Below are 19,523 nucleotides of genomic sequence, written 5' to 3'. Positions count from 1 at the left end.
TAATATTGGTTTGTTTTAATCGCAAAGTAGCAAACAAGTATTCATCACAATTTCATACAACACAGGAAAACTTAAATTGTTCGTAAATCTTATTAAATGGTTTTCAGAAAATTTATTTCAATTGTTTTCAATTAACAATACAAGTATAGACAAAAAGTCATGTAAGGAAAAAAAAAAGATTTCAAAGGGGAATAAAATAAAACCTTGTTATTTGGGTCTTAAAACAAACTGTAAACTCAGAAATCTGACTGACCAAATGACCATGAAGAACTTAGTAAATGATGGGGGCAAGCAGTGTAACAGCTAGTATCTGGTGCAGAAAAATAATGCCACTGTGGATACTGAGGAACATCACACTGGAATATTCTTATAGCACAGAAGTCAGTTTCTCAAAGTAAAGTTGACCACATTTAAAAAAAAATAAAATCACAGCAATTGTGGAATTACCACAATTAGCTAACATAAACAAGCAATATAACCATCATGGAATACATTGGTATATTTTAGATCTGTGGCACCCTGGTGCCCGCCATAGACAACACCCTGAGCTGCCTGGAGTGTGCCGCGTATGTCACAATGTGTGGAATACCCTGGGTTCTCTCAATTCCAATAAAACAGTTCCTGTAAGTCTTTTTTTGTGCGGAAAATCACCTTCTGTTCCTTGGGTAAATAATGAATCAATTTTTGTGAATAATAAACACTAAACTTTATTTTATGGGCACGATTTCATTGTCAAAAAATAAAAGTTCATGAGTAAAGATCCAAAATAACAGTGATGCGCGTGTATTCCAGAAGTATTCTGAAGACATGCTAAGGTTTTAATAAGGATTACATGCGCACAAAGCCAGTAAGGTCCTTTTTTGACGAGAGTGATTCTGGACACACACGATCCTAAAAAGCTACTGAAATCACACTAACTCATCACCTCAGTTTTGGGCCGTTTCTATCTGAACTTCTATCGCAACTATAAGAATAAAATCAAGCCCTCTTAATTATATTAAAAAGTACATTTACGGACAAATTATAAACTTGGCAATTTAGGTTTCTGGTTTCCAAAAATGTCTCAGTGCATTTCCAGACTTACTTAAAGGAAATTCTTCCAAATCAAGTTTGTATCTTATTAATAAATGGCGGAGAGGTGGGGTGGGGGTAGGGGGGGAAAATTAAGGTGATGAAGGGGCCAGGTTTATTTGTAGCAGTTGCATTTTCTCCTGATGAATTCTATTTGGTGGTTTAGCAAGAAATGGGCAGTAAATTTGTTCCACCACATAAATTAATTTAAAAAAAATACACTTTTTTTCCAACCAAACCAAAGGGGCTTCTGTGGGCGTAAAAAAATCCAGCAGTCAAGGTTCTTTCGGATTAACATTTAAACAAAAACAGTTAACCTTGTGGGAAGAGGGTGCAGAGGAAGAGGGTGCAGAGGGAGAGGGTGCAGAGGGAGAGAGGGCAATTCCTTTGGGAATGAGAAGGGGAACTTATTCTACTGTTGAGAAACAAATGCTAAGTTACCTTTGGACTGTTTCTCCAATCTATCTGCAAGAGATTCTGAGCGATTTTGCCAAATAGTTGCTAGTCAATGCCATTGTCAAAAAACAGCGAAACTGTGACAAAGACAAACATTACAATTTTAGGGCAACTTCTGCACTAAATACCATTACAGACATGGGGATCAAAGACTGTGAGCCAACAGAAACAAGTCAATATGATACTGCCTGCTGACAAAGCTCTCTTCCCCCCCCCCCCCAAACCACCAGATTTACTTTTTAATTTAGGCTCCAGTAAAAATTTACCATGGATTTCAGATTCCACATTTTAAAAAAATGCAACAAATAACTTCATTATTCAGAACAAAATAGCACCCTTGTGCAAATGGAAGGAGGAACCCTAACGTTAGTGGCACAACAGCACCAGTACATGCACACACAGTACATTCTAGGCACCTCCAGCTGCTGCCTTCAAAACCAGCTGGTTTAACTGACAAAACGTCCTCAACATCTTCAACTATCTAATATTTTTAAGTTATCGGTCACCTAGCCGCTGGAATTTTTTTTCTAAGTCCGAAAACAAAATAAGAGCTCCCCTAGTTGAGTTAAACAATCAGAAAGGCATCTCTGCCCCAATTCCAAAAATGTTTTGTCCATTAGATTTCTCCTGCTTCTCGTTCCTCAGAGCTGTGTTCTGATTTGCCATTAGCACTCTCATAGGAACGCTTTTTCTCCTTGCGATCTTTCTCCCTTGATTTTTCTCTGTCACGATCTCTGGATCTGTCTCGGTCTCTCGACCTAGAAAAATGGGATAATCTTAGCTTCGGCATATTACCAAAGTAATTGTACAAGAACACATATTGCCGATCAACAGTACCTTAAATTCCACAATTGGTGCGGGGTGGGTGTGGGTGGCGAGTAAGGTGGTGAAAGCACTGGGTTTCTATAATCGATTCATTCAGTGCTTGTCCTGCAAACTACACTGATGGGGCCATTCCAGATTAATTTTCACTTTGTTAACAAACCTAGAACCAATATGAGCCATGGTTCTGTACCCCTACCCTACAATAACGGAGTCTCAAAGCATAAGCTGAAAACAAATACTGTAATACAAAGTAATCTGAGGAGAAGAATTTGTAACTGGGAAATCTGCACAGAAAGGCGAGAATGAGAAGCTCATGCTCCCTCCCTAAAGTTATTTTGCTTGGAAATATTTACCATTTTTATAACAGCCTACAGTATTTTGGAAACGTTTACCATTTTTTGAACAGACGATAGTTTTTCCAACAAATTTCCAAATTAATGAAAAAGAAAGCTCAAACATATGTCATCTTCTCATACCTTGTGTCCCTCCACAATTGTGTCATACCAGTTCTCAACAAAGCCATATGGCTGTTGAAGTTAGTTTGGAGGAGTGGGAGCCAATTCCCACCACAGGTCGACTGTACTCTAGGGTGCTGTTGGTAACCAACCTGCTAGGTTAGCTCACGATTGGAACTTTGGGCAGGTTACACCTGTCAACAGAGGGCTGTGATTGATTCATTCTACTTACTCCTGAGGTGTCTGGAAGGCAATGTCTAACATTAAGGTGGTTCCAGCTGAACATGGAGTAGGAAGCTTACCTGTGCAGTTGGCTGTCCTATTTTAGGCAATTAAGTTTCAGCAGTACACTTGTGGAGTCACTAAGTACATTGAGCAGTTAGGGAAGGGAAAGAGAGACAACCTGCGTGGATAACGCATTGGATTGCCCACGTGAGAAGACAATACATGCATGATTTGGTGGACTGACAAGGAAATAGAACAGGAGAGACACCAAATGAAGAAATGAAAATAGAAGGAAGATGATAGTGATTCCAAAAAATGCTATAATACCTACATGAAATGTGGCAAGGGAATTTATGGGTAAATAATGATTTTTAAGGAGAATTATATATTACTTTATGTCTTACATTGTTATTTATACCTCATATATTCATGCAAGTCATAAATAAAAAGAGTAACCAGAACCAGTTTTGGAAAATAAAAGGAATTGAACAATTGTGGCTGGTCAGAACAGAAGTCTTTCAGAAGATATGCTTTTACATGGGATCAACACTTAACTCGGTTAAAGTTCTTACTTCAGCCAATGGAAAAGAATATATGATCTTTTCTGCTTTGGTTGTTTAATGCGACCCAATAATTTCATATTTAAGACAGTGATGCCAGACTTTTATGACATTATTTGATCTCAGACATATTGACAAAGTAATCTGGAAACATTAAGCTACATACTTTCTTTTGGAGCTTTTCTCTCTGCTCCGATCTCTCTCTCGCTCTCTGTCCTTTGAGCTATGCCTGCTTCGGTGGTGACTTCGGCTTCTGCTTCTACTTCCAGATCGAGACTTGCGCCGACGGCGCCGGTCCCGAGACCTGGAGCGGGAACGTCTGCGGCGGTCATGGGATGCAGACCTGGATCGATGTCGGCGGCGCTCCCTTGATCTTGATCTGTAAAAAAGATTTGCCCCCCCACAATTATTCTCCCTTTCATCATTCATTCTTTAGATAGTTTTGAGAGAATTGCCAACAGTAACTAGCCAATTTTTCCCTTCTGCCCTATCCACTACAATGCTTATGAACCGCATCTTCTACAGGCATTACTGTAAAGAGTCTCCATTTGGCTCATACCAGTGCTTCTCATTTTTCTTCCTTTCTTCTCCAGAGTGGTTGGCAAGGTCCTCGACTGTGTCCATTCCATTTCCTACACTCTTGCTCTCACCCTTTCCCTTCCCTCCAGAACTACAATAGGGTCCCTTTTGCCCTCATCTTCCATCCCAGCAGCCTCCAGATTCAATGGATCATCCTCCGCCATCTCCATCATGATGCCGAATACATCTTCCCCTCCCATTTCCTTTCAGCATTCCGAAAAGACAGTTTCCTCCACCACTCCTGGTCCACTCCTCTATCACTCCTAACACCACCACCCCTTCCCCATGCAAGCACTAGACAAGTACCAGCACTTTTACCTCCTTCTTTCTCACTGTCCAGGACCCTAAAAACTCCTCCTAGATGAAACAATTAATTACTGTACATCTTACAATTTAGTAAACTGTATTCGCTGCTCATGATGTGATCTGTACACTGAAGGGACCAAACGCAGACTGGGTGACCAATTTGCTGAACACCTCTGTCCTGTCCACATCCTGAGCTTCTGGTTGCCTGTTATTTTAAATCTCGCCCCACTCTGACCTCTACTTCCTACAATGTTTCAATGAAGTTCAATGTAAACTTGAGGAACAACATCTCATATATTGATTTGGCACTTTTCAGCATTCCGGACTGAAACATTGAGTTCAAACATTTCAGATCATAACCTCTGCCCCCATTTTTGTTTTGGATGTTGTTGACAGTTGTTGGTGATGATTCTGCTATTCCCATTTACACACCCTCTAGACACATCAGCCAGAGACATTAAATGCAACAGCAGGAAATTCTACCAGCATTATAACTAAGTAAAGAAGTGCCAATTTTGAAAAATTTGACGTGGATCAGCTAAGAGAGGCTCAATAATTTTCTTCATCTTGGGATCTAGTGTGACACATAGCTTATTACAGTGCAGAAAGAACTGCAATAAAAGAAACAGAGTTTTTCCCAGTTTCTTTGAAAAGTACACCAATATAAAGTATTCTAAAGCTAAGTATATTAATTTTTTGTTATAAGAAGTGCAACAGACCTGGTAAAGCTAGAAAATTTCAGCTTCACCTCCATTCCCTCTAGATTTTATGTATCCCATCTTTATAATAAACTAACAGTATTGCTTGCTAGAATATTAACACACTAATACAGAATGTAAAAATATCCCTATAAACCTACCCAGAACTCAGTTAAACAGTAGAAAAGCAGCATCTTAAAGAGCAACTATTTTGCACTCTATATACATTTGCGCTTGGGATATCAGTGATGTTGGCAACGTCACATTTGTTGTGCAACTCTTTGATCCAAGTTAGGGCTAGTGGGTTTTCTTGAAACTGCAGTCCTTGTTGTGTTGCTGCTTTCCATAATGGTTTTAGGTATGAAACTCGCCCCAGCAACAATGAAGGAACAGTGATATATGCCCGTCAGGATGGTACATGACTAGGTGGTGGTCATCGTGCTCCCACAGTGTTGCTGCTCTTGCCTTTATTAGCGGTGCAGGTCACAAAACTGCGTGGAGCCATTGAAGTAAACTTGGCAAACTGCTGCAGCACATCATGTCAATAATACACACTTCTGCAACTGTGCGCCAGTGAAGTTCAATGATAGGGGTGCTGTCCTGCAATGTGTTCTGCTTCCTGAGTGATTTTGTATCTGCACCCATTCAACATGCTCCTGACTTGAAGTTCATGGATGGTGGAGAGGCTTGAGGAGTAGAGATGAACTACTCATCCGAGTACATCCAGCATCTGCCCTGCTCTTGTAATCACAGTATCAATATGTTTGGTCTAGTTAAGCTTCTGTTCAATGGTGACCCTCAGGTTGTTGATGGCAGGACACTCAGCGTTATTGAAGGTCAAGGGAAGTGGTTGGGTTTTTTGTTGACGTCAGTTATTGTTTAGTACTTGCGTGGCATGAATGCTACCTGTCAATTGCTAGCCCAAGCCTGGATGTTGTCCAGGTCCTGCTTTAGGCTGACATCAACTGCTTAATTATCAGAAGTATCGTGAATGGAGCTGAACACTATTGAGTCAAAGCGAACAGCCTAACTCCTGACCTTAGGACAGAGAGAAAATAACTGATGAAGCACTGAAGATGGTTGGGCCATGGACACCGCCCTGAGGAATCAGACAGTGATGTCTTGAGATTCCAATGATCATGATTCTTGATTACAAAGCCCTTCCTGTGAGTCCAGCAACTGCTCCCCACTGATCTCAGTTTTATTAAGGGTCTTTGGTTGAAGGCTGCCTTGATGTCAAGGCAGTTACTGTCATCTTTGACATTCAGCTCATGTCCATGTTGGAATTGAAATGTGAGGAGGTCAGAGTCCAATATTTCTGGGAGAATCTGAGCGTAGAATTTGCAAACAGGCGAGTAAGTGTTGCCCTGATGGCCCTAATGATTGCCAATTTTGATTCATGTCAGAAATGTCGGAGAGGTGGTGGTGTAGTGGTAATGTCACTGGACTAGTAATCCAGAGGCCCGGACTAATGCTCTGGGGACATGGGTTCGAATCCCACCATGGCATATGGTAACATTTGAATTCAATCTGGAATTAAAAGCTAGTTTAATGGTGACCATGAAACCATTGCTGATTGTTGTAAAAACACATCTGGTCACTAATGCCCTTTAGGGAAGGAAATCTGCTGTCCTTACCTGGTCTAGTCTACATGTGACACAAGACCCACAGCAATGTGGTTGACTCTTAAATGCTCTCTGAAATGGCCTAGCAAGCCACTCAGTTCAAGAGCAATTAGAATGGGCAATAAATGCTGGTCTAGCCAGTGACGCACATATCCCAAGAATGAATAAAAAAAAGTCCTGCTTTTGTGGATAACACATACCCGAGCAGACTTTCATAGAGTCCAGTAGATACCAATGCCATAGTTGAACTGAAATAGCTTGTCTAGGGGCTGGCTAGTTCTGACATGCAGGGCTTCAGCATTATGACTGAGATGTTATACCCCTTGATGTGTTAAATGCACTCAGCTGCTTAGATATGGTCACTTGGAGTGAACCAAATTGGCATCTATGATGGTGGGGGATACCTCAAGAGGAGACAAAGTGGATTATCCACGTAATACTTTTGGCTAAAGGTGCTTGCAAACATTTCAGCCTGTCTCTTATCTCTTATATTTACTTGCTGTTCCCTGCTCTATATACACAAAGAAGTTCTACATTTGTTTAAACACTCATTGAGGGCATACACTAAGTTATTTCATGGTTTCAATTTCTAGTGAGTAACTCAACAGTTCATTCTCACTAAGGATATTCTAACTAGATCACAATAGCACAGGTTATAATGATTGAACTCAGCAACAGAGGACTGTGTAAAAATTGAAACAATGTCTGAAATGTCGAGAACTTTATGGTGTGAAGATAGATAAATACTACCTCCACCTGTCCAGCCCAATCCATGCTGGCTAGGCTGTGTCTATTTCAGAATGAAGGTGGTCTTGGTAGATGTTTGTACTTTATTGGTTGTGAAGCGCTTTGGAAGGTCCTGAGGTTGCGAACAGTGCTACATAAATTCAAGTTCTTTCTTTTCTTTTCATTCCTTAACCCTAGTAGTTATGAATGTAACTATACTAGCAAGGACACAAACAAACTTACCTCTTGCGATCCCTGCTGCGAGACCGGGTCCTGCAACATTAAAGAAGAAAATTAACAATGAATACAAGTGAACCTTGTTGCCTGTATCTACGATTCAAATTCTGTATAATAAAGTGTTCCATTCCCATGTAGCACATGGGAATTTCTAAGCTAATATGCCCACTCAAGACAGGGAACATACTTAATTGTTATATTTTGCACATCATAACAGAGTTCATCAAATTACTGTATGAAGTGAAAATGAAGCTGCAGACTGATGATAAAACAGCAATGAAGAAAACAGCCTAAGTTTGTAACAGTAGTAGAATGGTGCATTCAGCATTTCATGGACATATTTTAAGATAATAAATTCACGTCTTTCATGACAAGAATATAAAGCCAAACATTGGGATAAATGGACCCTATTGCACAAGTCTGTAAAATGTTGTATGCAACGCTTCAACTCCTGGTAAAAGTATCTCAGTGATGGTGCATCGTGTTGCCCTGGATTTGGTTTACATGTGAGGGAGGCTGAAATGGCTGCTAGGATTTCATCTTTCAGATGAGATGTTAAACTGTGGCTCTGTCTGCCCTCTAGGGTGGATGCACTGTGAGCAAGAAAGTTCTCTTTGTTGCCCGACTCTCAACCAACATAACTAGAACAGAATATTTGGTCATGTAACTCAATGCCTTTTGTGAGATTTTGCTGTGCATAAATTGTCTGCCATATTCTGCTACATTACAACCGTAACTACACTTTAAAGGTACTTCATAAACTGTGGAGTAACTTGAGAGAGGTTATGAAAAGTGCTATACAATTTTAAGTCCTTCCTTTCTTTGATTCATTTTCACATGATAAACATTAGACATTATAAAGCAATTTCTAACTGGAAAACATGAACATAAAAATTAGGAGCCTGTTCCACCATTCAATAAGATCTGATTGTAACCTCCACTTTCCCACCTACCCTCAATAACCTTTCACCCCCTTGCTTAGCAAGAATCTATCTTAAAAATATTCAAAGACTCAGCTTCTACTGCCTTTTGAGGAAGAGAGTTCCAAAGACTCACGACCTTCAAAGAAAATATTTCTCATCTCTGTCTTAAATGGGTGACCCCTAGTTCAAGATTCTCTCAACAAGCGGAGTTAATAAAGGGGAACCGGTAGATGTAGTGCATTTAGATTTCCAGAAGGCATTTGATAAGGTGCCACATAAAAGATTATTGCACAAGATAGGAGCTCACGGTATTGGGGAGTAATGTATTAGCATGGATTGAGGATTGGTTAACTCATAGAAGACAGAAAGTCGGGATTAATGGGTCTTTTTCAGGTGGGAAAGACTTAACTAGTGGAGTGCCACAAGGGTCAGTCCTAGGGCCTCAATTATTTACTATCTATATTAATGGCTTGGAGGAGGGGGCAGAGTGTAATATATCCAATTTTGCTGATGATACAAAAATAGGTGGAAGGGAATGCTGTGATGAGGATATAAGGAATCTGCAAGGGGATATAGATAGGTTGAGTGAGTGGGCAAAAACTTGGTAGACGGAGTTTAATGTAGGGATGTGTGAGGTCATGCACTTTGGTAGGAAGAATCAAAAGGCAGCCTATTATTTAAATGGAGAGAGACTTCAAAAAAGTGCAGCACAGAGGGATCTGGATATTCGTGTGCATAACGGCTAAACAGGTTAGGCCTTTATTCATTAGAGTTTAGAAGAATGAAGGGTGATCTTATTGAAATGTACAAGATTCTGAGGGGGCTTGATAGGGTAGATGTTGAGAAGATGTTTCCACTAGTGGGGGAATTTCAAACTAGGAGACATAGCTGCAGAATAAGGGGACACTCACTTCAAACTGAGACGCGAAGGAATTTCTTCTCTCAGAAGGTAGTGAATGTCTGAAATTCTCTAACCCAGAGAGAGTTGTGAAGGCTAGATCATTGAAAGTATTTAAAAAGAGGAGGTAGATAGATTTTTGAAATAGCGGGGAGTTGAGGGCTATGAGGAGCTGGCATGAAAGAGGAGTTGAGGTCTGGGGCAGATCAGCCATGATCTTATTGAATGGTGGGGCAGGCTTGAGGGGCCAAATGGCCTACTCCTGCTCCTATTTCTTATGTTCTTATGTAACAGGAAACATCCTTTCCACATCCACCCTGTCAAGACCCCTCAAAATCTTATATGTTTCAATCAAGTCGCCTCTCACTTTTCTAAACTTTAGTGGATACAAGCCTAGCCTGTCCAACCTTTCCTCATAAGACAACACACCCATTCCAGGTAATAGCCTAGTAAATCTTCTTTGCACTGCTTCCAACGCATTTACATCCTTCCTTAAATAAGGAGACCAATACTGTATACAGTATTCTGGATGTGGTCTCGCTAATGCCCTGTATAACTGAAGCATAATCTCTCTACTTTTGTATTCAATTCTCCACAATAAATGATAACATTCTATTAGCTTTCTTAATTACTTGCTGAACCTGCATACTAACCTTTTGCAATTCATGCACTAGGACATCCAGATCCCTCTGCATCGCTCACCATTTAGATATGCTTTTTAAAAAAAAAATTCTTCCTGCCAAAATGGACAACTTCACATTTTTCCACATTATACTTCTTTTGCCAAATCTTTGCCCACTCACTTAACCTAGCTATATCCCTTTGTAGCCTCCTTATGTCCTCTTCACAAGTTACTTTCCTACCTATCTTTGTGTTATCAGCAAATTCAGCAACAATACCTTCAGTCCCTTCATCCAAGTCACTGACATAAATTATAAAAAGTTGAGGCCCTAGCACTGATACCTACAGCACACCATTTGTTATATCTTGGCAACCAAGATAGAGATACAGCACTGAAACAGGCCCTTCGGCCCACCGAGTCTGTGCTGACCAACAACCACCCATTTATACTAACCCTACAGTAATCCTATATTCCCTACCACCTACCTACACTAGGGACAATTTACAACGGCCAATTTACCTATCACCTGCAAGTCTTTGGCTGTGGGAAGAAACCGGAGCACCCGGCGCAAACCCACGCGGTCACAGGCAGAACTTGCAAACTCCGCACAGGCAGCACCCAGAATCGAACCCGGGTCCCTGGAGCTGTGAGGCTGCGGTGCTAACCACTGCGCCACATTCTTCAAAGAATTTCAATAAATAGGTTAAACATGAATTCCCATTCACAAAATCATGCTGACACTGCTTGATTACCTTGAATTTTTCTAAGTGCCCTGCTAGAACGTCTTTAATAATAGTTTCTAACATTTTTCCTAAGACAGATGTTAAGCTAACTGGCCTGTAGTTTCCTCCTTTCTGTCTCCCTCCCTTTTTGAATAAAGGAGAGTTACATTCGCTATTTTCCAATCTAATGGAACATTCCCCGAATCTAGGGAATTTTGGAAAATGAAAACCAATGCATCAACTATCTCACTAGCCACTTCTTTTAGGACACTAGGATGAAGTCCATTAGGACCCAGGAACTTATCAGCCCGCACCTCCAACAATTTACTCAGTACCACTTCCCTGGTAATTATAATTTTCTCGAGTTCCTCCCTCCCTTCCATTTCCTGATTTAGCGCTATTTCTGGGATGTTACTTGTATCTACAAGTATCGGTGAAGACCGATGCAAAATACCTGTTCAATTCATCTGCCATCTCCTTATTTTCCCTTATTAATTCCCCAAACTCACTTTCTATCGGACCAATGCTCACCTTAACTCTTGTTTTTTTAAAGATCTACAGAAACTCTTATTGTTTTTATATTTCTAGCTAGCTTTCTCTCGTACTCTAATTTTTCCCTCCTTATCAATGTTTGTGTCATTCTTTGCTGTTTTTATATTCTGTACAATCGTCTTACCTGGCTCCCAACTTTGCACAATTATACACTTTTGCTTTAAGTTTGATATTATCTTTTAACTTTTTTTTTTCCACGGTTATTTTTTTCTCATGAGAATTCATCTATTCTGTGAATTCTGAAATATTCCCTTAAATGTCTGCCACTGCATCGCTATTGACCTATCCCTTAACCTAATTTTCTAGTTCACTTTAGCTAGCATGCCTGCATGCGCTCATATGTGCCCTTGTTTCAACTTTAAAATACTAGTCTTGGACCCATTCTTCTTTCCCTCAAACTGAATGTAAACTTCAAATCATATTATAATCGCTGCTGCCTAGGGGTGCCTTCACTTTGAGGTCATTAATTAATGCTATCTCATTGCACAATACCAGGTCTAGCATAGTCTGCTCTCTGGTTGGCTCCAGAACGTACTGTTCTAAGAAACTATCCTGAAAACATTCTATGAGCTCCTCAACTAGGCTACCTTAGTCCATCTGATTCTTCCAGTCTATTTGTGGATTAAAATCCCCCATGATCATCGCCATATGTTTCTGACAAGCTCCCATTATTTCTTCCTTTATATTCTGTCCTACCGTGTGGTTACTATTAGGGGGACTGTACACCACTCCCACGACTGACTTCTTGCCTTTATCATTTCTCAAGTCTACCCAAACTGCTTCTATATCCTGGTCTCCTGAACGTAGGTCATCCCTCTTTAAAGTGCTAATATCATTAATTAACAGAGCCACCCCTCCACCTTTTCCTAGCTTCCTGTCCCTCCTAAATGTTGTGTACCCTTCAATATTCAGGTCCCAATCTATGTCATCCTGCAGCCATGTCTCTGCAATGGCCATCAGATTGTACGTATTTATTTCACTTTGCGTATCAGTTCATCTGTTTTGTTTTGAACGCTACGTGCATTCAGATACAGAGCCTTTAGTTTTGTCCTTTTATTATTTTTGTAACGTCTAGCCTTGACAGCTGATTTACTCTTAGATTTGTACTCTCTATCCCTTCCTGTCACAGTCTGTTTATCAATTCCCATATTAATACCTCTTGCCATGTCGTTACTGTTAGATTTACCACACCTTCCCAAATTTGATCCCTTGACCCCCAATATTTTGTTTGAAACTCTCTCTACTTGCCTATTTATGCAGCTCACTAGAACACCAGCCCCACCACTTTTCAAGTGTAGTCCGTCCCAAAGGTACAGCTCCCACTTTCGTCAGTACTGGTGCCAGTGCCCCACAAACCGGAACCCACTTCTACCACACCAGTGTTTGAGCCATGCATTCATTTCTCTAATCTTATTCACCCTATGCCAATTTGCACATGGCTCAGGTAATAATCTAGAGATTACCACCGTTGGAGGTTCTGCTTCTTAATTTGGTGCCTAGCTCCTCATACTGACTTTGCAGAACCTCCTTCCTTGTCCTGCCTATGTCGTTGGTACCTACATGGACCACGACGACTGGTGCCTCCCCCTTCCACTACAAGTTCTTCTCCAGCCCTACGCAGATGTCCCGAACCCTCGGGGCTCTCGCTCTTTGCTGCAGAGCAGTGTCAATTTCCCTCACTATACTGTCCCCTACTACCACTACATTCCTTTTTGTTCCCCCCACTTGAATGGCTTCCTGTACCATGGTGCCATGGTCAGTTAGCTCATCCACCCTGCAGCCCCCGCTCTCATCCAAACAAGCTGAAAGAAGCTCAAACCTGTTGGACAATCACGAAGGCGGAGGCTCCTGCACTCCTGCCCTCTGGGTCCCCTTACCTGCCACATTCTCCTGCCCCTGGCCAAATCAGAAGACCCTATCATAAGGGGTGTGACCGTCTCCTGGTACCAAGTGTCCAGGTAACTTTCCCCCTCCCTGATGTGTCGCAGTGTCTGCAGCTCAGCCTCCAGCTCAATGACTCTGAGCCAAAGCTCCTCGAGCCGCAAACACTTACTGCAGACATGTTTGCCCTGGATCACACTGGTATCCAGGAGCTCCCTCATGCTGCAGCTATGACACATCACCTATCCTGCCATCCTTAATGTATTTTAAATAGCTACTTAATTATTTTATTCAAATATTTATTTTCCTTTTTCATATACTTTATTAACTTTACCACCAGCTCCTGTACTATTTTAAACCTTAGAAACAGAATAGACCTTAACCACTTACCAGATCCTCACCAAACAGCTAGCTTCTTCCCCTACAGTAGAGTAAGAACCAAATCCTACAGGGTGAAAAAGTTTAAAAGAGCAAAGCAAAGGAGCAGCTCCTTCCCCTCCTCACTCAACTCACCAAACTCCCTAGCACTCTGTTCAAGTCACACTCAGTCCCTTTTTTAACAATCTAATTAGTAAACTGTTTATTTATTTATTTAGAGATACAGCACTGAAACAGGCCCTTCGGCCCACCGAGTCTGTGCCGACCAACCACCACCCATTTATACTAACCCTACAGTAATCCCATATTCCCTATCACCTCCCTACACTAGGGGCAATTTACAACGGCAAATTTACATATCACCTGCAAATCTTTGGATGTGGGAGGAAACCGGAGCACCCGGCGAAAACCCACGCAGACACAGGGAGAACTTGCAAACTCCGCACAGGCAGTACCCAGAATCGAACCCGGGTCCCTGGAGCTGTGAGGCTGCAGTGCTAACCACTGCGCCGCCACAGTTTAAACGATCAATTTTAATGAAAACCTCCAGTCCTGCTCTGTGCTTATACCCTTATTACGACACTTACTGTTACACTATCCAATTGAATATTTTTAATTTCCCAGGTCCTAATTTGCACCAATACACTCCCTGCTGGTCTCTCTCTCATCTTGTATGATAAATTATAAAATCCGCCTTAGTTTTTAGTTTATATACCAATTAATCGATCAAGTCTTATTTCATATTTGATTGATTTAGATTAAATTAAATGCTTAGTGGTATACTCACCCCAGCTAGCTTTCTGTTTCCCCGCTCACTGTGTTGATTGTGACGTCACTCTGATGTCACTTTCCGATTTGTTACCCCCCAGCTCCCGCTGCTCTCTCCGACCTCCGAACTACTGGCACATTTTTTAAGATCTTTGTTCTGCTCCCGCTGCTCTCTCTCTGGCCTCTGACCTTTTGGCGTGCTTTTTAGATTTCCACTCTGCTCCTGCTGCTCCGTTTCCGGCCTCCAACCTTTTGATGCACTTTTTAAATCTCTACTCTGCTCACACCCCAGATGATAATGAAAGATATAAATTTTTGAATCCCTGGTCCAGCATCAGAGTTTTAAATGAATAAAACACAATGTTTAGCAACTCATCAATCAAAAAGACTGATGGAATTTTGGCCTTTATCTCAAAGAGGTCTAAATACAAAAGTGAGGATGTGATGCTTCAGTTGTACAGAGCTTTGATCTGACCCCATTTGGAATATGGCCTTTATGTTTACCTTTGTACCTATGCATTAGCCTTTATGGACACACAAATCTCTTTGCTTCTCCACAGTTCTAAATCTGTTGCCATTTACAACATTTTATAATTTGCCATTCTTGGATCGATAAATGAACATATAAAATGAAAAGCTGAGTCCCCAGCACAGATCCCTTGGAAACAGCACTTGTCACAACCCACCAGTCAGTCCCATCAAGAACAAAGACCTCATCAGATTCTGAAGTGCAGGAAATTAACAGACGTTGAAGGGTAGTCATAATTATGGAACAGGATGGTGCAGGAACGTTAGAATCAGACTAGAGAGCAAGAAGAGTCACACCATCAGGGTGAAATAGGAGGCAATAGGACTAAACTGACAGATGAGCAAGACAACATACAGCTACGTTGATAATATAGTCCACTGGTGATATTTCAATATAGTTTTAAAAAAACAAAGGGATACCAACATTTATGGAGCAAGTTAAAGCAAAGATTCTCTGCAGAGAAATAGTCCATGGCAGTGTTATTCATCTGAAGTATTTATAAAACAAGAGCCACTAACCTTCTTTTCATTCTTTCCTCCTTTTCCCTTTCCTCTCTTCTTTTCAGACGTTCCTGAGTTCTTTTCTCCTGTTTCTCAGCAACAAGTTTCTGCAGGAAAAAGAAAAATAGGATGCACTTCAGTACCAAATTACTCAACAGATGGATTAAATCAAGAATGTGAAGATGCGGCAAGGAGCTCAGCTTCAGAATACAATACCACTGATTCTCAAGGTAGCAAGCACCGCGGCAAGATTTAATTAAAAAGTTCATCAACTGATGGCATAAACTAGATAACATGCAATGAAAAAAAAATTATAATCCAAACAAACGCTCTGGACAGTTGACTAACCTAGCTTTGATTGTGGCCATGCAAGAAAGGACAATTCTAGATTTGCACAAATGAAAGTTTTACATTGTGTTATGTACCCTACACACAGAGCATGCACCACACTTGCCCAACTGGCTAGTATACTCATAAAACAGATCAAAATAGGTATGGAACCTATACAATTAGCAAGGAGATATGGGCCCAGATCTTCCTGTCAGTAGCAAAGCTGTGGCTTACGCCGCTGACTATACAAAACAAAAATCCAGGTTTACCAGGTTCGCAGGGAGAACTTCTTGTTCTGCCTGCAGCAGGGCCTACCGTCAGGACAAGCAGCGTGGGGTTCTAGCGCGGCATACTGCCGGCAAAGCAACACCCCCTTTTGATATCACAAGCTGAAGACAAGCCCCTTGAGGTCTGTGTTCAGCTCAATGACAGCTAAGTTTAAAAAAAAAATTAATATTAAGCAATGAGGACTGTATCTGGCAACAAAGCAAGATCAGCAGATAAATGTATAGTACAAGTCAGTAAAATTAATGTTTCTTGACTCTTTGGGGTTGAAATTATTTCTAATTTGATAGCGGCAATTATTTAAGATTTTCACTGTGCCGGATAGCAAGAACATGCTGCAGAAATTGCATTTCATGAAGATTTCTAGAGAAAAAAAGAATGGTAGATAGTTTTAGAACCTCAAAATATTGGTAGGATGAAGAAATGGGGAAAAAAAAACCAAATCATTATATGAACATCTATTTGGCTGCAGATAGCTAGGTTATAATATAGGAGCAGGGGTGGGGAACCAGAGCCGGGGGAGGTGGAAACCAGAGTTTTGGAAGGGGGTGAGGAGGTGCAGAGAAGAGGAGCCAGGGAAGCAGGAGCAGGTTTAAAAGAATGTGCTCCTGAGCAGGCTCTGCGCCTGCTAGTATCAGCCCTAAAAAAATCTACTTAAAAAGTTGTGTAATTTCTGGGCAATCAGCCCAAGTTCCCAATTTGCAGGTACCAGCTGCTTTAGAAACCAGCCCGGCTGAACTATAAGCATGCACTCCACCAGAGCCCACTGACACACGCCACAAGTTCTGGTTTTCAGCGCCAGTGTGATTGCCGGAAGCTGCAGTGCCGTTGCGGCCATCAACAGTGGCAAAAGTCTCAGTGTTCACTGCTATTGGGTTCACAAGATCCAGGCCATGAAAATTATCAAAAATTAATGACCAAACAGCTACTAATTAATAAATACTACCAAGGGAACCAATTAAATCAAGATTTTTTTCCTCAAAATCCTGTATACACAGATTTAAAAAATAATTTATAGTTTAGTGGAAGAAAAATATTGCAAAAAATATTTAGACTCATCCAATTGTCCAAGACTGGTTGGAAATACATGCAGGTTTTGCACCCCCTCCACCCTGTCTGAGCTCCCCTTTTCAGGGGCTTGGAGGTACTGAATATTGCTCCTTTCACAGAGCTGGTATGTTGCTCACAGAGTGGTTGCTATCTATCTTCTATCGCACTTGCAGTCCTTGTAAATGCTTCCTGAGACGCTATGGTTGAGCTGTGCACCAGCCCCCTCAACTGTCCCTGAACCCAGGATTTCTTCCTCAGTTCTGACAACCTCCACCCCCAAAATGCCTATAAACTTCACGGCGCGTCTCCCCATTAATTACAACCAAACCGAGGATTCCTCCCTTCATTGCTTTTAAACTCTACAATGCACTGACTGGAGAATGGAAGTAGATTCTTAGACTTATCTCAACAAAACCTCAATTTTGAATACCTTCAGATCACATCTTAATCATTTTTGGTTCTAATGAAAAGAGCATCAGTTTCAACTGTTCTTGTTGTCACCTTAATTGATTCCTTCTTCAACCCCCACAGCCTTGACATTCTTCCTAAAGTAAGGCACCCAAAATGGAATACAATATTCTAATGATGGTCTAACCAATGATTACGTTACTTTTTAAAAAAAACTTTACTCTCTAGAACTCTTAAAAAAAAATCTAGGAACCTACTGCACCCTTTTCAGCTTGATCAACTTTTCTTCCTATTTTTCAGGATTTGATATCTGTGAGCTCTACTCTTCTAGCCTCTTTAGAGTTTCACTATTCAATGACTATGGCCTCTTCTGGTTATTCCTTCTAAAATGGATTACCTCACATTTCGCTACAGTCACTGACATCTACTGGGCCAATCCACCAACCTATGTTCTCCTGTCATCCCTTACCAATGACGTAAAGGAATATAGAGATAGTGTGGGGGAAAAAGGCATTGAAGTGGATGATCAGCCATGATCTTATTGAATGGTGGAGCAGGCTCGATGGGCTGAATGGCCTATTCCTGCTCCTATGTTCTTACAATCCTCTTCACATTGAATCACATTCCCTATTTTTGTGTTGACTGCAAATTTTGGTACTATGCCTCTATACTCAAGTCCAGATAATTTGTATAAGACAATGACCCCCAGGGAACATCATTGTTTACATCTCTCCAGATCAAAAAAAATCCATTAACTGCTACTACTCTCCTCTTGTTTTCTATTCTTTAACCAATTCTTGTACACTCCCCTTAATACTGTAGAACAATTCTGTCAAGAAGCCTCTTATGTGGCACCTTATTAAATGCATTTTGTACATCTGTACATACAATGTCCACGATATTTCCTTTACTAGCACATTATGATTTCCTCAAAGCAGTAATTGGTCAGACACAACCAATCCCAGTATGTTACGCATAGTTCATCCCTTGCTCCCTTTTTGCATTGGCAACTTGCCAATCCTCAGACAAGGCATTCATATTTAAAGGACATTTGAAAGACAGTAGTCAAAGCCTCTACAATTACAGTCTCTACTATTTCCTTTCTTGACTTCGAACAGCTTTCTAGGATGTCTACCATTCTGCCAGGTGTCCTTTTCACCCAGTTCCACCAACGTGTTAAATACTTCTTGCTCATTTACAACTATTTAATTCCTCCACCTCCTCCTCTTCTATCATCTCATTCTCACTATATCTTCTGAGGAAATGAAACACTCTTTATACAACTTCGTCATTCCTTTATCATCCCATGGCAAGACTGTCTTTTGTCGCTCTTTTTAACTCTTAATAAATTAATTAATTTATTTATTAAGTCTTTTACTATTTCCCTTTGTGTTACATGCCTGTGTCTACGTATCTCCTCCTATCCTTTCTTGCTTCCCTTCTATATTTGGCTCGATATTCTTTTGTTATTATTAGCACTAGATTTGTCATACGTCACTAAGTCTCACTTTGATATCCGTACTCATCTCAACAATCCCAGCTTCTTCTGCTGCACCACCATTACTTCTTGTGGGATGTCTAGCCTAATCAGCTCCTGGTTGATCTTTTCTAATTGTTCGTGCACTGTCTGAATTAGCACATTTTCTTCCCAGTTGCTCTGGGCTACTTCTCCTTTTAAGTCACTAAGATTGATTTTTCCTGTTAATTACTTTTTGTTTGAATGTTCCCTCTCTTTTCCAATATTTATATCAAAACTAATTATGCTGAAATCACAGTTTCCTACATATTTCCCTTTATATCATCTACCAACCTCACTTCATTCTACTAAACTAGATCCATTACTTACCTCTTGTGTGCTGAACTTACTTTCTTTTATATATCTCTCTATCTTTAGAACATTAAAATCTTAGTTCT

At 40.7% G+C, this 19,523-nt stretch overlaps 1 protein-coding gene across 4 annotated transcripts in view; it reads right to left on the bottom strand.

Annotated features, from left to right (window-relative positions):
• The window catches only part of LOC137353267 (putative RNA-binding protein Luc7-like 2), an 80,581-nt gene continuing 61,058 nt past the window's right edge, over positions 1 to 19,523 (bottom strand). For all 4 annotated transcript variants that reach the window (XM_068019347.1, XM_068019348.1, XM_068019350.1 and 1 more), the window contains 4 exons: positions 15,555 to 15,643; positions 7,770 to 7,799; positions 3,759 to 3,971; positions 1 to 2,285 (listed from right to left, as the gene is read on the bottom strand). In XM_068019347.1, coding sequence (XP_067875448.1) covers positions 2,144 to 2,285; positions 3,759 to 3,971; positions 7,770 to 7,799; positions 15,555 to 15,643 — 474 coding nt within the window. In that variant the 3' untranslated portion in view covers positions 1 to 2,143. The remainder of the gene's footprint in view (positions 2,286 to 3,758; positions 3,972 to 7,769; positions 7,800 to 15,554; positions 15,644 to 19,523) is intronic.

This window comes from Heterodontus francisci, chromosome 41, assembly GCF_036365525.1.
Source record: "Heterodontus francisci isolate sHetFra1 chromosome 41, sHetFra1.hap1, whole genome shotgun sequence".
Classification (NCBI taxonomy): domain Eukaryota; kingdom Metazoa; phylum Chordata; class Chondrichthyes; order Heterodontiformes; family Heterodontidae; genus Heterodontus; species Heterodontus francisci.
Note: the sequence above shows the minus strand (reverse complement) of the source record. Positions and strands in the feature narration are given on the sequence as shown.